This window comes from Elephas maximus, chromosome 9, assembly GCF_024166365.1.
Source record: "Elephas maximus indicus isolate mEleMax1 chromosome 9, mEleMax1 primary haplotype, whole genome shotgun sequence".
Lineage (NCBI taxonomy): Eukaryota > Metazoa > Chordata > Mammalia > Proboscidea > Elephantidae > Elephas > Elephas maximus.
The window spans coordinates 79,716,349-79,738,081 of NC_064827.1; the positions used below are offsets into that span (position 1 = coordinate 79,716,349).

Genomic DNA, 21,733 nt, shown 5'->3' on the forward strand with positions numbered 1-21,733 from the left:
GTCCAATAGGTTATCCTCATGTAGAAATAAAACGCACACTCTCGTGTGACCTGTGAGGAACGTAACCACAAGTTATTATTCCACCTTTGAGAGTGAAAGAGGGTACAGTTAATAGTGACACTGGGACAACAGGTGTAAACCACAACTGTGTCGGGCTGAGCCGTAGTCTGGTCACATCACATGATCAGCCCCAGCTACTTCTCCTGCTTGCTCCCTTGTTCCTTCGCTTAGCTGTGCCACATGGATGCCTCACTGTTCTCCCTGCAAGGCCCTTCTCCTAGCAGGGCCTCTGTCTAGGATGCTCTTTCCCCAGGCCCAGGCCTAGCAGCCTCATCTTCTCACTCAGCTCAGCGGTCTCCTCTTCTGAGAGCTCAGTGCTGTCTCTCACCTGACACCTGCTCTTCCCCCTCCCTGAAGCACTGTTGCCCAGCAAACTCCAATCTTCCCTGACCTCCAACACACACCCACCACCTGCAGGAAGGGCCGTCTCTATGTTCCCCTCCCCTACATGTTGTGGACTGGGTCATAGTCTCATATTTACCATCCACGTCTACCACCCGACTGAGCCATCCTGAGCAGGGCCCCATTGGCTCAGGTGCCAGCTGTATTCAAGGGAATAGGTACTTCAGCCTGCTCTGCCACCTGTTCCCACCCTGCAGTTGACTGGCGCTGTGGCTCAGCACACAAACTGGCTGAACACATCCCTCCCCGTCACAGAATTACCCACACTCAAGGCCCGTGGCCCAAGCCAGTGGGCCCAGGCCTCTCCTCACCTGGAAGCCAGGCTAGCTACCCCCATCCCTTCCATAAAAAAGACGCTCGCTCCTCTGCACTTTGCACAAAAATGTATTTCTGTGACATCCCAAATTACATTTACCAGGCCCCAGGTGGTGAAGCAATGCGGGATGAGCTCGCTGGGGTCTGGCTCGAGCCAGAGAGCATGGACAGGAGAGGCAGATGCAGCCCATCTGCCAAGCTGGGGACATGATGAGGCAGCTGCTACCTTCCTGGGCTGGGAGGGAAAGGCTCCAGGAGGAAAGGCCAGTTGCCTCTCCCCTGAGGCTCCAAACCTAGCCTGTTTCACATAGACGCAGAAGTGCTAGGAGAATCCAGAATCAGGCCCAGGGAAGGAGATGGGAAGAAATGACATTCTCCAAGGGCTGCCTTCAGGGTCAGCTCCGCTCCCCAGGCCCACTTGTTCCAGGCAGGCTCCGCTCACCACCCGTATGTCCCGATGAGAAGCAATTCAGAGTTACACAAGATAATTAGATACATCTGCGTCTCACACTTCTCTGAAACACAGCACAGAGGTTTCCAAGGTAAAGCTGCAGGGCAGGGTGGGAGTGGGGACTGAGGGGCTGAGTGGTGCTGGCAAGGTGTTCCAGGTGCTGGTCTGGAGGTGTGTCTGCCTGTTGCCACAGTGAAAGGCTGGCGTGTGAGTGGGACCACCTGCCCCTGAGAGAGGTGGGGGTCCTCCCGGCAATGGGGCAGGCAGGGGTGAGTGTGGCAGGCTCAATTCTGCTGGTGGGAGTGCCTGGGCACCTTGGGTGTTTGCGGGCAGATGAGGGGCCATGGAGTGAGGGAGCAAGCCCCCAGCCCTAGAAGGTATTGGCTTCCAGGGCTGGAGGCAGATTCTGGATATGTTTGGCAGAAGGGGCAAGGAATCTGCCCCTGAGTTCTAACCATCCCTAGGGTGGGGCCTTCAACAACCTGGGACCTGGTAGGAGACTAGGAGGCAGCCTCCATAGCAGCGTGGCCTCAGGCGGGCCTGGATAGACAGCAGCAGGGCCACAGTGGGCCCTGCTCCTTGTGGGTCCTTCATGGCTGGGGCTGCCCAGACTGAGGCCTAGGAACAGCTCAATTTCTTGCTCCAGATGGCCCACAGCTGGGAGCACCAAGGCATTTGGGAGACCCAGTGGGGTTAGTTTTAATCCCCAATCCCCACCAGCTGAGCTGAGGGGCCCAGATGGGGTTCTCAGGCTTTGGTGGGTGGGTTGGGTGCTGGGGTGGGCTGTTAAAGGCCTGCTGCTTCTCACAATAGGAAGCGGTCTGATTTGACTGGGAAAGGGCTGGACACTCACAATGTTATAGGCATTTAGTCTGGTTGGGGTAGGAGTGAGTGTGGCAGCGATGAAGGCTTTGAGCTGGGGCTTGAGAATGGCCAAGGAAGCTGCAAAGACTCAGGGAGAGTTTCTTTTGTTTTTGTACAGAAATCATACACACAAAACTTCACACTTCCTAACCAAAAAAAAAAAAAAATATATATATAATATATATATCTCACTAATGTTAAGGAAAAGCGTCGGTTGTGCAAAAGTTCCCCCATGCCTCTTCATCTTGTGGGAGGCTCCCTGGAAGGGGGTCTGCCAGCTGGGTTGCTTGAGAGTGCTTCCTCCTGGCCTTGTGGTCCAGAGTGATGGTGGCTGTGGGGACAGAGGCCTCTATCTGGATGTGTCCATGTTCTCCTCTTTAAAGTTACTGCAGTGCTCAATCACCTTGCTGGAGACAATGGAGAAAGAGAAGATTGGAGGGTGGGCTTGAGCCCGGCCCCTCCTGGGTGATCAGGTAGCTGGGTGAGCAAAAGTTAACAGTGATGTTGACATGGACTGAGAATATGTGTATAAAGTGGTTGGCAGTGTGGCCAGCATGTGCAAAGCACCAGGAAATGATACCTGTGGCCATGAGTATCATTACCACCCTGTCCTCTCCTCCTTCTTCCTCATATCCCTCTCCTCCCAGCCCTCAGTCCCAGGGCATCTGTGGTCAGGAGATCCCCTGAACTAGCTCAGACCTTGAGCAACATCTTCCTTCTTCATTTTCCCCAGGCCCCCAGGCCTTTTTCTTCCCAAAAGTCCACTAGTTGTCCCCAAACTGACTGCACATCAGAATTACCCAGAGAAACCAGATCACACATATTCATGCATAGATCCTGATTCAGCAGCAGGTCTGGGGTACGGCTGGGGAGGCTTTGCTTACACAAGGGCCCCAGACGCCCTGCAGCAGCTGGGCCTAGCATGGCGTTTGGGAACCACCACTCGTGCTCGGAGTGTCTCTTGCCCACTGCAGACTGCCATCTAGAACTACTTCCCCATCCTGGTCAGGTATACCCTAGGTGGCCCAGCCTTCTTGTTCAACACTAAACTCTGAAGGGGGCGATTCACTGCAGCCTCAAGGCACTAAAGAGGTGTCCAGTGCCTCTCAGGAAATACGGGATGCTTGGAGGAAGGACAGGGAGCCCTGGACAAGTGGAAAGTCTTCTAAGTGTTCTCTCAAGTGCTACCCACATGACTAAAATGTCATTCAAACCTTGCTGTTAAACAGATCAACCAGTTCAGATACACATTTCAGGTCCTTGAGAAATGTTTAACGTGACTGGGATCGGTTATTGGTCAGCCTTACTCGGTGCTTCTCAAATTTCTTGGAATACATGTTAAAAGAGAATATTCCCAGGCCTACCTCCCAGAACCACTGGAAAAGAAACTCTAGGGAGTGAAGCCTATGGATTTTGAACAATCTTTCCAGGGGATGTCTTTAGAGAAATTAAGCTTAAGAACCACTCATTTTACCTTTCTCAGTTGAAGCAGTGCCTCTTTGACGAAAATAATCGCAGAATCAGCCAATGTCCCCTAGCCTGGTGAGTTGTTGTTTGTGGAAACTCTGAACTACAGACCCTTCCTCCACATTACTTTTTATTCTACACTGTGTTGAGAACTATGACAAAAGTTTATTGGGGTAAACTACTGGCTCTTCTAGAATGGATCCTGAGCAAAGCAAGTTAGTTACTACTGATTCCAATATGTTGTGTCCCTGAGTCTCTCTTACGTGCTGATGGATGAAAGACTCGGGACTGATGTGATTTTGTCTAAAACCACACAGCAATGAAAGGCCTGACAACTCTGCCGTGTCAGTGACTTTCACATTCAGAAACTTACACTCTGCCCTGTTTTGATCTCTATATTTTACCACGCTGTGTCCTCTCCTTAGTTGGAACGTCTTTGGCCATAAGTAATGAAAAATTCTGACCTGGTGATGAGAGGATGGCATTTGGTGGGAATAAAAACCAAGCTTACAAATTTGAACCTGATCATATGCTACTTCTTGAGATGGTTGAATGTCAGCTAATTCTTTTTGGTATAATGACTCTGTGTATTCCTTCCATCTTCTTTTGATGCTTCCTGCGTCATTTAATATTTTTCCCACATCCTTCACTATTGCAACTCAAGGCTTGAATTTTTTCTTCCATTCTTTCAGCTTGAGAAATGCCAAGCATGTTCTTCCCTTTTGGTTTTCTGTCTCCAGTTCTTTGTACATGTTGTTATAATACTTTACTTTGTCTTCTTGAGCTACCCTTTGAAATCTTCTGTTCAGTTCTTTTACTTCATCATTTCTTCCTTTTGCTTTAGCTGCTTGACGTTCGAGAACGAGTTTCAGAGTCTCTTCTGACATCCATCTTGTTCTTTTCTTTCTTTCTTGCCTTTTCAATGACCTCTTGCTTTCTTCATGTATGATGTCCTTAATGTCATTCTACAACTCATCTGGCCTTTAGTCATTCATGTTCAACACGGCAAATCTATTCTTGAGATGGTGTCTAAATTCAGATGGGATATACTCAAGGTTGTATTTTGGCTGTCGTATTTGGCAATCTGTATGCTGAGCAAATAAATCTGAGAAGCTGGACTTTATGAAGAAGAAGAGGGCATCAGGATTGGAGGAAGACTCACTCACTAACAACCTGTGTTACGCAGATGACACACCTTGCTTGCTGAAAGTGAAGAGGGCTTGAGGCACTTACTACTGAAGATCAAAGACCACAGCCTTCAGTATGGATTGCACCTCAACATAAGGAAAACAAAAATCCTCACATCTGGACCAGTAAGCAACATCATAATAAGTGGAGAAAAGACTGAAATTGTCAAGGATTTCATTTTACTTGAATTCACAATCAACACCCATGGAAGCAGCAGTCAAGAAATCAAAAGATGCATTGCACTGGGCAAATCTGCTGCAGAGGACTTCTTTAAAGTGTTGAAAAGCAAAGATGTCACCTTGAAGACTAAGGTGTGCCTGATCCAAACCATGGTATTTTCTTTCTTTTTAATAATTTTTATTGTGCTTTAAGTGAAAGTTTACAAATCAAGTCAGTCTCTCACACAAAAACCCATATATACCTTGCTGCGCACTCCCAATTACTCTCCCCCTAATGAGACAGCCTGCTCTCTCCCTCTACTCTCTCTTTTCGTGTCCTTTTCACCAGCTTCTAACCCCCTCCACCTTCCCATCTCCCTTCCAGGCAGGAGATGCCAACATAGTCCACCTGATCCAAGAAGCTCACTCCTCACCAGCATCCCTCTCCAACCCATTGTCCAGTCCAATCCATGTCTGAAGAGTTGGCTTCGGAAATGGTTCCTGTCCTGGGCCAACAGAAGATCTGGGGGCCATGATCACCAGAGTCCTTCTAGTCTCAGTCAGACCATTAAGTCTGGTCTTATGAGAATTTGGGGTCTGCATCCCACTGCTCTCCTGCTCCCTCAGGGGTATTCTGTTGTGTTCCCTGTCAGGGCAGTTATTGGTTGTAGCTGGGCACCATCTAGTTCTTCTGGTTTCAGGATGATGTAGTCGTTGGTTCACGTGGCCCTTTCTGTCTCTTGGGCTCGTAATCACCTTGTGTCCTTGGTGTTCTTCATTCTCCTTTGATCCAGGTGGGTTGAGACCAATTGATACATCTTAGATGGCTGCTTGCTAGCGTTTAAGACCTCAGATGCCACTCTTCAAAGTGGGATGCATAATGTTTTGTTAGTAGATTTTATTATGCCAATTGACTTAGATGTCCTCTGAAACCACCAAACCATGGTATTTTCAATCACATCATATGCATGTGAAAGCTGGACAATGAATAAGGAAGAGCAAAGAAGAATTGACGCCTTTGAATTGTGGTGTTGGGGAAGAACATTGAATATACCATGGACTGCCAAAAGGATGAACAAATCTGTCTTGGAAGAAGTACAACCAGAATGCTCCTTAGAAGCAAGGATGGCGAGACTGCATCTTACATACTTTGGACATGTTATCAGGAGGGATCGGTCCCTGGAGAAGGACATCATGCTTGGCAAAGTACAGGGTCAGTGGAAAAGAGGAAGACTCTCAACAAGGCGGGTTGACACAGTGGCTGCAACAATGGGATCAAGCATAACAATGATTGTAAGGATGGCGCAGGACTGGACAGTGTTTCGTTCTGTTGTGCATAGATAGGGTCGCTACGAATCAGAACTGACTCAACGGCACCTAACAACAACAAGCTTACAAATTAGGGCAATAGTGTTCCATTTAGAGCTTATCTTGTTTCTGGCCACATTGTGGCCAAAATGACACTGAAGGAGTCCTCAGCTAAACATCAATACACTGTCCACCTCCATACTCGACCCCGAGTCACCCCTGGGAATTTCAGCCATTCCTAATCACCAGAGGTATCCCTCAATTCCCCATTGTGTCCCTGAAGTCCCCCAAATCAAGCTTCCAAGTAGAAACACATCGCCTGTCTCTTACCGGGCCATTTCCTTGGTCTCCTGCCGTGCAGTCGCCATCTTGATCATGTCCCTCAGAAGGGGCATCCCGCCTTCTTTGATCAGCAGAGGGCAGTATTTGTCCGCTGTAGGATAGAGGCAGATAGGCATATTAGCAGGGGGAGTCTTCTCTCAGCCTGGGACCTAGAAGCCAGCTTGCTCTGAGGACAGCCCTCCCAAAAGGGAAGGATGAAGATGCAGGCCTGGGCAAAGGGCCCTGATATAACCTGAAGATGACTCCTGTTTACCCAGCTGCATGGGCCAGAGTTCCTGTGTCTACCAGAGGAGAAGTAGGTGGCAAAGCCTTGGAAAGGGCTCTTCCCTATTTGGCTTGGAGTTGCTGCATTTGTTTTCTAGATCGCACCCTTTAGAAAGTATCCCCCAAACTAGTGCTCCTCAACACTGAGAAGTTTTTGTAAAAATACAGATTCCTGAGGCTTGCCCCTGGGTAGTCCGACGGAACAAATCCAGGGACCTATATTTATTTGTATTTTTAACAAAACACTACCAGGTGATTCTGGTGACCAGCCAAGTTGGAGATAAATGACTAAGAGATGTTAACCAGGTAGAACCACCAAGCCTTCTTACTGAGTGATTTCATGTTTGCACTCCAGCAAAGAACATTCTAGTGCTCAGCATCCAAGACTTTACAGTCCACAGAGAACACGGGCATCTTATTCGAACCTCTAGCAGCTCTATGCAAAAGAAGTTATTTTTTTAATTTCCATTTTTATTTCTTCTTTAGGTGCAGAGAGGTGAAGTAATTCATGCAGTCACCCCAGAGGTCTGAGGGAATCCAGCTCAGGGGCTTTTCCTCTGTGGTACGCTGCCTCTTTCCTCTGTGCTATGTTGCCTCTTTGAGATATGGTGCTATTTTTTTAGTAAAACTAACCTCACAGTAGTAATAATAAAGGCTGTTGATTGAACAGTCAGTATGTGCCAAGCACTGGTCTATGCACTTTACGTGTCTTATTTCACAACAACTCTATGAGGTCCGTGCTATTACTATTCCATTTTAAAGATGAGGAAATCGAGGCAGAGGGAGGTTGAGAAACCCATTCAAAGTAACACAGCTAGGATGGAGCCAGATTTCAAAATCTCCAGAGCCTGCACTCTTATTCACTCTGCCAGTTAAGAGGATGAAGCCGTCTTGACAGTCGAGGCACTGGGCTAGATACTTTACATTGGTCCTCTTTTCACACCAGTCTTACGAGGTAGATGTTATGGTTATCCCCATTTTAAAGATGAGGAAACTGAGGCCAGAGAGGTTAAATAACCTGCTCGAGGTCACATAACTAATAAGGGAGAGAACTAGAGATTAAACTTGGTCTGCCATCAAAATCTCTTAGCACTGCACCCTCTCCCCCAACAGATGTCTCTGTGCAGCAGAAGACAGTTCAGGCTTTTCTATGTGAGGGTGGGACTCTCTTTGAGGATACAAATTGAGTTGTTTTAAAGTTCTCTCCTGTTCTCTCTGATTGTCTGTTTCCTCAGGGGTTAGTTTTCCCCTTTGTCTGGGCTGATCTTACCGTGTCATGCAGAAAGCTCCCGTCAATGCCTGGTGATTTTTGGCTATTCACTCACATTGAAACAGAAAGCATTAAGAAAGCTGACTGGGAACTCTGGGTGAGCCTTCCTACCTGCCAGGGCTACTTCTGCTGGGCATCCTACAAATGCTGGAAAGGGAATGGCTTCACTCTGAGGCACAAGTGCTTATACCAGCTCTCTTACTGCTCCCCTTCTGGACTAGAAGCTCCCTGAGGGCAAGTCTGCTTTCAGCTGGTACGTTCCCTTGTGTCTAAACAAAGGGCAAGTGGGTACTCACGGTAGACAGATACAAGGTTGTACAGGGCCCAGGTTGCCCAGTGCTGGCTGACAGGGGAGATACCCTGGGGAAGAAGGCGAAGGATTGGCTCAAAGGACCTGTAGGGAGAGAAAACAAGGTCATTTCTGAAGCCTGGTGGGGGTAGGGGAAGTCTTCTCTTGTCCAGGGTTTCTCCTCTCTGAAAGGTCCTAAGGTCAAACAATAAGCAGGATGCAGGGGAGAAGGCGGTACCTGGCCCTTTACCCCTCCATCAGGCTCCTTGACACTCTGGATTCAGACTCCACAAATGGAGGTCCCTTGTGAGAGGGTCAAAAGAATGAGCATATAAGGGAGGTAGGAGGGACACAGATTAGGTGATATAAAAAGCTGGGGACCTCAGCAAAGGGGAGAGACCCAGCCTTGGTTGGGGGAGGGTGACTGGGAGGCAGAAGAAAGCGTAACTGCGCTTCTTACAAGGGTCTTCTATGGGTCTCCTGGAGTCAGGGTCCAAAAGCCTGAAGACTATATGTGCAAACCCTCTGGCCCAGCGATTCTACTTCCTCCCACCTCAGGAGCTAAGGTAGCTAGAACGTGGGCAAAGCTACAAGCATAAGCCCGTTCCTCCCAGTGTGGGTTTTCAACTGAAATGTCAATCAGCACAGGATGGCCCATCCACACATAGAAAGTGGCTCAGCTGTTACAAAATGACAAGGGAGACTCAAACCTTGTGACTGGAAATTCAGTCACAGTATAGTAAGGACTGATGCCAGCTTGATTTAAAGTATTTAAATCTGTGCATGGAAAACAGCTGGAAGGAGAGAGATCTTTGGTGTCTTTGGAGAGACAATAAGATGTTAAAGGCGTTCACTTCCAAAGGACGAGACTATGAACTATTTCTATTTTGTTTCCTGTATCTGTATTTTCTCCTTTTTTCACAAATGAACATGTATCGACGTGCAGTAAGTACTGAAAATGATTTGTAGAGAGCAGGCTGTGAGTATGCACAGGTGCTGACGTGCACGTAAGCTGTGCACCTCATGCTCCTCACCGTATGTGGCCTTCACTTCAGTGAGTGAGCACAAACAGCTGGAAGAGGACTAAAAGAAAGGCAACAAGCTCTGACCAAGCTGCCTGGGAGGGGCCTCTTGCCCCCGTTCCCCGCCCCACGCCCTCCCCGACACACCTGTAATTGATGTTTCTCCGTGAGTTGACGTCCCAGCTCTGGATGGCTGTCCACATGCGTTCCTCCACCTCCTCCCGCTGGGGCTCGCAGATGCCCCAGGCCTCGGGCCCATCAAACATGATATGGGAGAGGACGCCGCAGGCATTGTAGGAGACCTCAATCCCGTCTGCCTTGCTCTCCAGCAGGTTGCTGCCAGGAAGAAGACAGGAAAGTAGAGTCTCATTCCCCTGGTCCCGCTTTAAGTACCCGTTCCTGGACCCTAACTTACAAACCAGACGCCAGAGGTACTATTTATTTATAGCTTTTTATCCATAGCCAGACTACTTTTAAAAGGGATTTGAGGTCACTTAAGATACAAGACTTAAGATGTAGGATTGCTATGAGTCGGAATTGATAGCAATGGGTTTGGGTTTGGTTTAAGATATAGTTATGAGAGGACCATTTTAATGGAGGGTTGAAAGAATAAGAAACCAGAAACCATGTTAGAGAGGGAAGATGATATTTATAACAGAAACCAAGGCTAAGAGGGGTTGCCGCAACAGACTAGGACTTGGAACATCCTGGCAGCTAACACAAAAAGGGAAGGAAGGGGGATATCAACCTGAAGACGCTGATGAATTGGGAAGTCATCAGCTGGGGCCGCAGCTCCTTCACTTCTGCCACATTCCCCAAGAGTCCCAGCATATTCCGATGTAGTTCCTGCTTCTCTGGGAATTCCTGACAAAATAAGGGCCATTGGGGCCACATCAATTAGTACTTAATTACTTAGTGTCTGGTATCACTACCTAAAAGCTTTGTGGGTATCTGTCTGGCCATTCCAGCTAGACTAAAGGGATGTAGTATGCACTAGCCATCTTCTAGTGCACCTAGGATAATGGTGGGTACACACCGTAAAGGATTAGAAGGTGGTGGCTCCTTGCCACAAAGACAAAGGCTGAGTGGAGAGCTGACCTATAAAGCTGTGAACGGGACAAACGTGGCTCTATTTACCAAAGCTCCAAGTGTCAGTTTAAGGGAACTCCCATGGCTAAAGCTAGAGCCAGGAAAATAGAGGATGAGCTTTAGGATGAATAGAGCCCTACTGAGCCGAATTCTGTCCTCTGTCCAGCTGATGTCCCAGAGGACTCCAGCCGGCTCTGGGCCATCTGGGAAATCATTGCTGAGAAGGCAGGGCTGGGTTCTCCCTTGGATGGAGGGCTCCCAGAGGGCCAACCAGACTGTCCGGCTCAGGGAACGTCTCTGGAATTTCTGTTAGCAGCACATCCTGGGCTGTTGGACCCTGAGTCTGCCCCCATTGTTCTTTAGTGGGAACCCATGGTAGGGGGTTGGTGCTGGTGGATTTGGCTGCTGGGATAACCCAGGGAAAGAAGAGTGACCCTGTCTGGTCAAGGAGCTGCTGCTGCTGGAAGTGGGTGTTACCTTCAGGCAGTCTAGGAAGAGCTTCATGCCATTGAAGTTGAGGAACATCTCGCAGTTGTCGGGCGTCTCGTCTGTGATGTTCCACAGGGCACTCCAGGAAAACTCCATCACCTGGTCACACTACAAGTGGGAGGGGAGGGCTCAACAAGGCTCACCTGGGTGGGCCCTGCAGGCTCCTGGTACCTGGTGAGGAGGTTCCCTGATAAAATATGGATACCCCCAGGGACAAACTAGGCCCCTCTCAGGGCAAGGGAGGGGCAGAGTGGCTCCATGAAGAGTAAACTTACTATCTTGTCCAGCAGCTTCTTCTGAATCAGCTTCAGCATGGTCTGTGGGCAGAGAAGAGTGCTTGCTGGAGGGCCAGGGCCCAAGAACTACCATGTCTCCCAAGAACCCAAGATGGACAGAGGATCTGGAGAGTCAGTGATGTGATTTCTGGTGAAACATCCTGACGAGACCAAATCTACCTATTTGGGAGGCTGTTTGAAGACGTTCAATCCACCCACCCACTGCTGTCGAGTTGATTCGGACTCATAACAACCCTACAGAACAGAGCAGAACTGCCCATAGGGTTTCCAAGGCTTTAAATCTTTATGGAAGCAGACTGCCACATGCTTCTCCTGTGGGGGTGGCTGGTGGGTTTGAATTACCAACCTTCTGGTTAACACCTGAGCACTTAACCACTCAGTCACCAGGGCTCCTTATTCAAATCCATAGACCCTCAGTATTTGGTACCAGGAGGCCTGTGTGTTTATCTGGCATAACCACTGATGCCAGTGTGACTTTGGAGCTGGCTCTCCTCCTCTCTGGGTGTCTACCTCCCCAGTGACAAAATGAAAGGAGACTGACTGCCCTCTAGTCCCTCCTCATTCTTTCCTTCCTTTCTTTAGCAAATCTTTATCATCTCCTCACTGTGCATAAGGCCCTACACTAGGAAGCACTGGGGGCATAATGATGAGACAAATAAGCATGGTGTCTTTTCCCTACTGAGCTCACAGTAACTTTGGGGGTGACATTAAAAAGTCCCTCAAATAACCTATTTAATCCCAACAGAGATGGTATAACAGGGGCACTCAACCTGTCACTATTAGGAAATTCTTCCTTTGGTCTAGCCTAAATCCTCATGTTTCAGGATAGGCCCCCCACCTCCTCACGCTGGGCCTTCCTCTAAGACTCTCCTCTAACAGAGTGTGGTGGGAGAGGGCTCTTTAGTTACTGGGTGAGAACTCAGGCAGTGGGGCTATGGAAGAGAGGAATAAGGGAGGAGGGGATGTCCACCCTACACGTACCACAACAAAGCCCATCTTGCCCACTGCCTCTTTGTGGTCGTTGTCCACCTGACAGACCAGGGCGTTGCAGAGGTGTACGGCGATGCGCTGGATCGACTCATCCTGCCGTGTGGGGTTAAGGATGCTGAGCAGGAGCTCGTTGACCCGGCGGTACTGGAATTCCAGCTCCTCAGGGATGCTGAAGTTGCAGAGGGTCAGACAGCAGTTCCGCTGAACCTGGACCAGGACAGGAGACAAGCGGAACACGTTCAGGGTCAGACTCCGGAGCCAGACTCGAGGGGCTCTCTAGAGACGTGAGATCAGAGTTGTGGTTGTCCAGGAAGGCTTCTGGAAAAGAAGACTGTAAGGCTTTAAAAAAATAAATATAAAATACAATAGTCATATGAAAGGGTACCTAAAACAAAAATGTACAGTTTAACAAAAATTATAACATGAACATCCATGTAACCACCATCTGGGTCGAAAAAAAAAAAGCCCACTGCCCAGAAGTCCCTAAATTTCCCTTCCTGATCCTAAGCCCCTCCCTCCTCACTAAAGATGACCATTATCCTGCTTTCCTGCATGAATGATTCTTTAGCACCCTCCTTCTTTCTGTTCAGTCATAGATAAGATCAATCCTGTTGTTTTAGGTAGTTGAAATTCAGTCGTTTTTTACTGTAGTACAGTATACCATTGTGATGATACCCTGATTTGTTAATCCATTCAATTGATGACAGACGTTGGGCTGACTTCAGTCTTTGGTTACTGTGAACATACATCCTGGTGCCACCATGTATATCAGTTTCTCTAGGGCACACATGCCTGGGAGTGGAACAGCTGGGTCATAAGATATGTATGTCTCCAACTTTATTAGGCAACATCAAACAGTTTCCCAAAGTGGTTGTACCAATTTACACTCCCACTAGCAGTGTCTGAGAGCTCTAATTGTTATATATCCTCACCTGTTTGAGTTGTCTGTGAGCTTATCTTTTTACAGGGAACTCTGCACTCTTTCTTTGTAATTTAATTTCCTTCCTTCCTCTCATGGATTGAATTGTTTCCCCCCAAAATACCTATTAACTAAGCTAGTCATGATTCCTAGTATTGTATGATTGTCCACCATTTTGTCATCTGATGTGACTTCCCTATGTGTTGTAAATCTGATCACTATGATGTAATAAGATGGATTAGTGGCAGTTATATTGATGAGAGCTACAAGATTAGACAGTGTCTTAAGCCAATCTCTTTTGAGATATAAAAGACAGGAGTGAGCAGAGAGACAGTGGGACCTCATGCTACCAAGAAACCAGTGCCAGGAGCAGAGTGTGTCCTTTGGACCTGAGGATCCTGCGCTGAGACACTCCCAGACCAAAGGAAGACTGATGACAAGGACCTTCCTCCAGAGCCTGCAGACAGAGAAAAGCCTTCCCCTGGAGCCAGCACCCTGTATTTGGACTTCTAGCCTACTGGACTGTGAGAGAATAAACTTCTCTTTGTTAAAACCATCCACCTGTGGTATTTCTGTTATAGCAGCACTAGATGACTAAGATACTTCCTTTCTTATTAGATATTGGAGGTTTACCATACTTTATTAATCCTATAATTTGGAGGATATCACCTGTGGTTAATTTTCTGTCTTTGTTTTCCCCAGTATATGTATATTTTTTTAATCTGAAAAAAATTATCTTAAATAATAAAAGCAATACTTACTGTAAAAAGGTCAAATAATTAGGTCAAAAGATAAATGCATTTGTAGTTTTGGTAGGTTCTACCAGTTGCCCTCCAAACAGGTTGTACAACATACACCTCACCAGTAAAAAGGGTATGAGGGTGCTCTCCCCCACCCTTGCTAACTATGAGCAACATCAATCAACCTCTTCAGATGAAATGTGATGTCTTGTTATTTTAATTTCCATTTCTCTGATAAGGTTTATTAAATTGTTTGGGGAGTCTTCAACTAGCTTTTTTTTTTTTTAATTAAAAAAAAAAAGGCATCCTTTTTACCTGGTTATAAAATCAATCTCACCATAGAAAGAATAATCGCTCTAAAGCCTGGAGTTGGCAAGGCAGTGGGGAAGGGGGTGTTCTAATTCCTGCAGAGGGAGGAGAGATCACACAGCCTTTCTGGAGGATAAATAACAAATGCTTTAAAAATAAACACACTCTTTGCCCCAGCAATTCTATCTCTAGAAATGTATTATAAGGACATAACCAAAGGTAATCAAATAGAGTCAGCAGAACATTGTTTGAAATAGCAAAAAATGAAAAAGCCACCTAAATAGTCAACCATGGGGGAGTGATTCGGTATCTACAGCCCACGCGTTCGGCCAAGTCCTGTCGTGCAACTCCAAGAGCGCAGGGCTTGGCCACTGCCTCGAAGCTCCAACACAGAGTCCCAGCGGAGTGGCCACTCAGTGATGCTGAACACTGTGTTGAAGTTAACAATTCTGAAATGAAACTGTTAAGACCAGCTTTCTGGGGGAGGGGAGATGGGATTGTGATTGACTTTTCACTTTCTATTTAATACACTTTTGTATTATTTGAAAAGTTTTTTTTTAAGCATCAAATATCTTACTTTTGTAATTCAACACAAACCATTATTTTTAAGATGTAGAAATACGTTTGTTGATATGGGAATGTTCATATTCCTAAGGCACTGTTGGATTAAAGATCCGTGTTACACAAAGTACACACAGTGTGAGCCCACATACTTACACATATATGCATAGACTAAAACCCAGAACAACGGCTATCCAATGTTAATGATGGCTATCTCTGGGCCGGGGCGGGGGGGGATTACCTGTCATTTTTATTACTTTTACTACTATAAAAGTAATAGAAAATTTACCGTAGAAAAATTATAAATACATATATACAAAATGAAGAAAATAAAAACCACCCGTAACCCCACCACCACCCAGAGATAGCCATCATTAACACTGGATATATATTGTTCTGGATTTTAGTCTATGCATATATGTTTAGTAAATGGGATCATACTGTGTGTACTGTTTTTATAAAATAGATTTATAGTAAAGGCAGCTATTAAAAAAAGTAAGCCCCAGCAGAGTGTTGCTGGGGAGAATGACTGGGCAGACAGCACAAGCAGAGGCTCTGGGGCAGGAGGACAGGCCCCAAGGTCTCTGAGTGGAGCCAAGTCTAATCAGGGATGAAGATGGCAGTAGGAGCACAGGAGGACTGGGCAGGTGGGAAGTCTGGGCAAGGACTGAGGCAGTGGGAAACAGGGTTGGGAGGAGGCCGTGCAGAGCCAGGTGAGAGAAAGAGCCAGCGTGGCACTCAGGGGCAGGGCTGTGGCAGAGGGTGAACAGGAAAAGGGGCAGCTGGGGCTGGAGCATGCGGGCCTTGGTGGGTTGGGGGCTCACCGTCACCTCCTGGTAGGATTCCATGCCATTCAGCACCACCTGGATGACCTGCCGCCGCAGCTTGATACTCTGCTCTGAGCGGTACTCGGAATTGGTCAGGTAGAAGAGGGCAGCGCTGCCTGTCACTTGGATGTTCTTGTCATACTTGTGGCACTTGAGGGCTGTGATGACCAGCTGTAGAGCAACAGGACAGGAGCCCAGGTTAGCAAATCCTGTTAAAGCTGTACTGTGACAGGTCCAGGGCTCTTTAAGCTGGGCTTGGGCAGGTTCTCTAGGGCAGGGCTTACCCCATCTTACTCTCTGAGGGCAGAAACTGAGATGACCGAGCAGAACTAGGGCGGGGCCATGGCAGTAGTGGCCCAACTGTTGTGTTCTAGGGCCCTGGGTGGAGCAAGGTATGAGGGTGGAGCCTGAAGAAGGCCAGAGATGCACTGCAGTGGGTGTGGAGGTGGGGGGGTGGGGGGTATGGGGGTGAAGTAGTTGGGGTTCCGGAGGAAGGATTGCCAGTGCCCTGGGATGAGGACAGGGTGTTGGATGAGGACAGGAGCCTGAGGGTTGGGGCTGACCTTCAGGGCCCGCAGCAGCTGGTTGCAGCGCTCAATGCGTGCGATGTCAAAAAGCAGGTTGATGGCTCGTGAGGTGATCTCTGGCCGGTGCTCTGTATAGGCCTCTATGGCATTCAGCACCTGCTCCTCATTTTTGTCACCACTTACCTGGAGATTGGGCATGTTCAGAACAATCCATAAGAGGCCAGGTGGTGGGATCCCCTGAGCCTCCGGCCCCAGCCTCCTCCCTTCTCCCTTCTCCCGGGCTCCCTATTCCACCCTGCTCCTCTCCCTGCCTCTCACTTTGTAGGCCGGAATGTGCGTTAGGCGGCACAGAGAGGTCTCGAAGAGCCCAAGGAACTGTAGGGGCCTCTTCAAAGCCCGGAAGGGCATGATGCTGCTCTTGGATGGCTCAATGCTGGGGAAAGAAGGTGCTGGGTCAGTGGCTTGGGGCCTGGGACTGCCCTGGGTTCACTGCAAAGGAGGGCCTCTCCTTGGGAGTGGCTAGGCCCTGCAGCCTCATTTCTTAACACCACTCCCACACTGTGCTCCAGTCAGTCTGAGCGTCTGGTAATTTCCCAGTTGCTCATGCTCTCCCTTTCCAGCCTTTGTGCATGCTGTTCCCTCTGCTAGAACACCTTTTCTCCAGCAAACTCATAATGACCTTTCAGGACAGCTTGGATGCCATTTCTCCTGCTTCCTCCTTCCTGATCCTCAGGGCAACCCCAGAGCTCTGTACTCCCCCAGCCACAGCCCTTATAATGACCTATGTACTTGTCTGCCCTCCACTAGCTCACACGGACTCTGAGAGGGCAGAGCCAGATTCATTTCTTTATCTCCAGTACTGGGCACAGCATTTGGCAGAAAGAGCAAATGTTTGTTGCATGACTCCCCGCCCAAATCCATGGAGGTGGTTCCCAGGAGCTCCTTGCCCAAAGCCCCACCTGGTTTGTCCTGCTTCCTCATCCATCTTGGAGATGCTGCAGTTCTCCAGGATCATGTGGCCAGAGATGTCCAGGGACATCAGGTTTCCCAGCTTCTGCACAAAGAGGCTCAGAACTTTCCGAGTTAGCTTGAATTTGTAGTAGCTGGAGAGGCGGTCTCGGGAGATATCCAGGTGTCTGGAGATGAGGGTGGGGCTGCAGGTCAGGAGCTAGACACAGGCTGGGGCTGTCTTGTAGACCTCTGTGCCCTCAGTCCACAGCACGGAGGGCCCATCCCTGCCACGACTGCTCCAGAGCATTCTGGGGAAAAAACCTGCTGGGACCCAGGTGCCCTGAATAGTCCCAGTTCAACTGAACACTGGGTTTAAGGAATGGGACTGTCTCTTCCACCTCCCCGCTCTGCCTGGCCAGGGGCTCACTCACGAACCCTCTGGGACTGACAACACCCATTCCCTCCCTTCCGGTGCCTCCCCAACACAGCCCTGGTGAGGTATGGGCTGGGCAGCTCACCGCAGCTTGTGCAGCTGGACAATGACACGGATATGGTCATCCGAGAGGTCCATGTTGTAGAGCACAAGGGATACTAGGCTGTCTTTCCACTGGGTTAGGAAGGCTGCATCACTTGTCTGAATGCCTGAGAGGTCCAAGGCGGCTAGCGAGTTGAGTGGCCGCAACAGGGACTCTACTGGGACCCCATCAATCATGCGGCCCAAGTTGAGGAAACGTAGGCGGCTAAAGCCCTCAAAGGTGAAGTCCTTAACCAGCACCTGGCAGGTGGGATTGACGAGACACTCGTCTTCACAGCCCCCTGGATTCTCCTCCTCATAGAAAATGTTTGCGCAGCCGAAGAGGCTCAGTGACACCAGGGTGTGGCTGAAGCTCCTCAGTGTCTGCAGGCTCTTGGCGGACAGCTTCTCGCAGTTGGTCAGGTACAGCTCCACCAAGTCCTGATGGCAGGCACAGCCCTGTCACGACCTCCGCCCTCTGGCTGCCTTAAGCCTCATAGTGGGGAGGAGCTCTGGAGGGGTTTGGGGATTCTTGGGCTAGAGTGGCCCTGCCCCAACTCCTGGTTTGACCCTTCCTGGCTGGCCTCCCCATGGCATCCTGGTACCCTGGCAATGCAGGGCTCACCTGCTTGCGAATGGCTTCCAGATCCTGGTCCTGCACCAGGTCCTCACGCAGGTGGATGCGGGTGAGGCGGGTGCTGCGGGGGTCTGAGAAGAGGCTGAAGAAGCTCTCGTGTGGCTCAAAGTTGCAGGCGGCGTTGACCAGTTCCACATACCTAGGAGAGAAGAAAGGCTCAGGGGAGGAGCACAGGGATCCTCACACTCCCTCCAAGGCCCAGCAAAAATCCTCCCTTCCCTGAAGGCTTCCCTGATCACCCCAGCAGCAGCTTCCTCCTCCTCCTCCTAATAGTATCTGCTTGGATCCTGACTACACTACATGCAAGCCACCTCTGGAATTAAGGGTGCCCCAGGAACCAGGAGCCCAAAGGCCACTCTCTGAGTGACCTTCTGGTGATGAAGGGCCCTCTTATCAATAACAAATCCTGTCTCCTTCCCCCATATATAATCCCGTAACAAACACATACACATTGTTTTTGTCTTCAAACACACACTCTTGTCATGTACCCTCCTCCCCACCCAAGTCGCAGCAGCAGCTCCACCTCCATGTCCACATTCATCATCTTCTTTAAGCCAGCTTCTAGTTCCTTTGTCAACCCCTCCCAGGACCCTTTCAAACAGGACAATTAAGCCAAGTGGTTTGGAGTTCCCAGCTAGATACAGGGCAAGCCCTGAATAATATGCTATTGAGGTATGAGCTCATGCAAGAATACTGGCTGGTGGAGAGGCTTTGAATCCAAACACTCTGGAATCTATATTTTGGCTTGGCAGCTCACTACCTGGGCAATTTCCCACAAGTAACTGAATTTCTCTGAACCTCAGTTTCTTCATCTGTAAAATGGACATAATTCTCGTCTGCAAAACTTCCAACCTAGTGCCTGCCCCACACTGAAGGCTCAGAATATTAGTACAAATCTGGCTCTGTCCTCAGGTTGCAGACAAGTTCCCACTTTCATGTGCAATTGTCTGGGCTAATGATTTCCCTTCTGGGCACCTAGGCTGAGTTCCTGGCAGTCAGTCTGCTTCTAGGAGCCCCTATCAGTGAGGAGTCCCTCGGAAGGGCTGTTTAAAGACGTTCTGAATGATTCACCCCTGATCATGAATCCATTATTCCGGTACTGGCATGTAAACCCGCATGTGTCCATTCTCACTTAGTTTATAAACTCACTAGCCTGTTCTCATACAAACACACACACACACAGACACACAGACACAGACACTCATGCACATACGCACACAAAACCAAACATGCGCTTTCAAACTTAAACATACCCTTGTGCTGTATAAGCCCACAGGTGCGCACACACCATTCCTTCACGTGTACACCCCTCCTCCTCATACACCACCACGCAGACACAGGCCTTTACCGTTATGGATAGACACATCAATATTCTCTTGTACCCACAAATATCCATGTGCTTGCACACCCACTCACACATCCATCTCCACACCTCCACATGGTGCACATTCTCTCTCCACACTCGCTGATGCTAAGACTCACTCTCCCACCCCAGTGCTGGCCCTGCTCACTCGTTGACAAGCCGGTCGCAGATCTCGCTGGGCAGGAAGATGTCTGGATGTAGCCGCAGGGTCTCCTTGTCCAGCAGGTAGCCCAAGGTGCCATCCAGGTTGCGCAGGCAGAAGTCGGTGCAGAGGGACATCAGGGACTCGGGAGTGTCAGATGCCATGCTGGGGGCAGGCAGGTGAGCCACTCCAGCGCAGGGGCCCCCAGAGGCAGCAGTGACTCCTCAATACTCACAGGATCATTGACGGAGCTGCAGCCTGGGGAATGGGAGAGAAGCCAAGTGAGCCACACTTAAGGGCCAGAAGCATCAGCTATGATCACTCTCTGAGCAGGGACACTGAGGTCTGAGCAGGGAAACACTCAAATCAGCAGCTCAGCAGGGGTAGGCCCCAGAACTCCTGACTTTTTCTTACCCCTTTCTGCTATACCACTATCTCTGCATGATTTGACCTGCAAAGAGGATGAGGGCTTGTCCAAGTATCTCTGTGCCTTCATGAAGCCTGTGTTGGGGACTGAATGCTGGGTGGGGATAAATACGGCTTTTCACCACACGCTCCTCACAATCTTAACAGCTACGCTGGGATGTCCCTTGCTATGGGTACTTCCTAACCTGTATCCGGCTATCACTGATGGAATGCTTAGCAGGGCAAAGGCTTTATAGACACGATATCACCAAATCTCTTGGTGTATGATTTAAAAAAGGCTCCTGAATCATACATTTAAAAATGGTTAAAATGGCAATCTTTCTGTTATATCTTTACTACAGTAAAAAAAGAGAAGGCTCCTCCTAGGAGAAATGAAATATATATGCATAAAAACTTGTACACAAATGTTCACAGCAGCATTATTCATAATAGCCAAAAAGTAGAAACAACCTAAATGTCTATCAGCTGATGAATGGATAAACAAAAAGTGGAACATTCATACAGTAAATATTGATTCAGCCATAAAGAGGAAGGATATACAGATTTATGCTACGACATGGATGGACCTTGAAAACATTATGTTAAGTGCAAAAAGTCTTAAAGAAAAAGCTACATATGATATGATTCCATTTACAAGAAGTGTCCAGAACAGAAAAATCTACAGAGACAGAAGTAAGTTAGATCAGGGGTTGCCTAAAGCTGGGTGGAGGGGGGAATAGGGAGTGGCAGCTAATAACTAGGGGTTTCTTTTTGGGGTGATGAAAATGTTCTAAAATTGACTGTGGTAATGGTTTCATAACTCTGTGAATATACTAAAACCACTGAATTATGTATTTTAAACAGATAAATTCTATGGTATATAAATTATATCACAATAAAACTGTTATTAAAAAAGCAAAGGTGCCTACTGTTTTCATGACCTTAGGGTATGTAAACATTTCTTAAATAGGCTCAAAATGCACTAACCATAAGGGAAAAAATGAAAAATTCATCTGCATTGAAATGAAGAAACTTCTGCTCATGCATATAATCTGAGAAGGACCACAGACCTACATGTGAAAGGTAAAACAATTGAGCTCCCAAAAGAAAACACAGGAGTACATCTTTATAACTTTGTGGTAGGCAATGATTTCTTAAATGGCACATACATGCAAAAAAATCACAACCCATAAAAAGAAACTGATGCTCCACAATTATAGTAGGACACCTCAACACGCCACTTTCAGTGAAGGACAGAACATCCAGAAAGAAGCTCAACAAAGACACGGAAGAGCTAAATGCCACAATCAACCAACTTGAACTCATAGACATACAGAGAGCACTCCACCCAACAGCAGCCAAGTACGCTTTCTTTTCTAGTGCACATGGAACATTCTCCAGAAGAGACCACATGTTAGGTCTAAAGCAAGCCTTAGCAGAACCCAAAACATCCAAATATTACAAAGCCTCTTCTCTGACTATAAGGCCATAAAAGTAGAAATCAATAACAGAAAAAGCAGGGAAAAGAAATCAAAAACTTGGAAACTGAACAATACCCTGCTCAAAAACAACTG

General features: G+C 48.2%; 1 protein-coding gene across 2 annotated transcripts in view; it reads right to left on the reverse strand.

Annotated features, from left to right (window-relative positions):
* Positions 1–801: 801 nt before the first annotated feature.
* ZER1 (zyg-11 related cell cycle regulator) overlaps positions 802–21,733 on the reverse strand; it is a 42,556-nt gene continuing 21,624 nt past the window's right edge. The window contains exons 2-16 of one of the 2 annotated variants that reach the window (XM_049896045.1): positions 19,761–20,012; positions 18,238–18,388; positions 17,617–18,053; positions 17,107–17,283; positions 16,466–16,580; positions 16,184–16,330; positions 15,624–15,791; positions 12,256–12,471; positions 11,254–11,295; positions 10,967–11,086; positions 10,149–10,264; positions 9,548–9,736; positions 8,386–8,483; positions 6,544–6,646; positions 802–2,499 (exon numbers count right to left, since the gene is read on the reverse strand). In XM_049896045.1, coding sequence (XP_049752002.1) covers positions 2,442–2,499; positions 6,544–6,646; positions 8,386–8,483; positions 9,548–9,736; positions 10,149–10,264; positions 10,967–11,086; positions 11,254–11,295; positions 12,256–12,471; positions 15,624–15,791; positions 16,184–16,330; positions 16,466–16,580; positions 17,107–17,283; positions 17,617–18,053; positions 18,238–18,388; positions 19,761–19,918 — 2,295 coding nt within the window. In that variant the 5' untranslated portion in view covers positions 19,919–20,012 and the 3' untranslated portion in view covers positions 802–2,441. Of the gene's footprint in view, positions 2,500–6,543; positions 6,647–8,385; positions 8,484–9,547; positions 9,737–10,148; positions 10,265–10,966; positions 11,087–11,253; positions 11,296–12,255; positions 12,472–15,617; positions 15,792–16,183; positions 16,331–16,465; positions 16,581–17,106; positions 17,284–17,616; positions 18,054–18,237; positions 18,389–19,760; positions 20,013–21,733 lie in introns of both variants that reach the window. The other variant, XM_049896044.1, reaches the window with a different exon arrangement.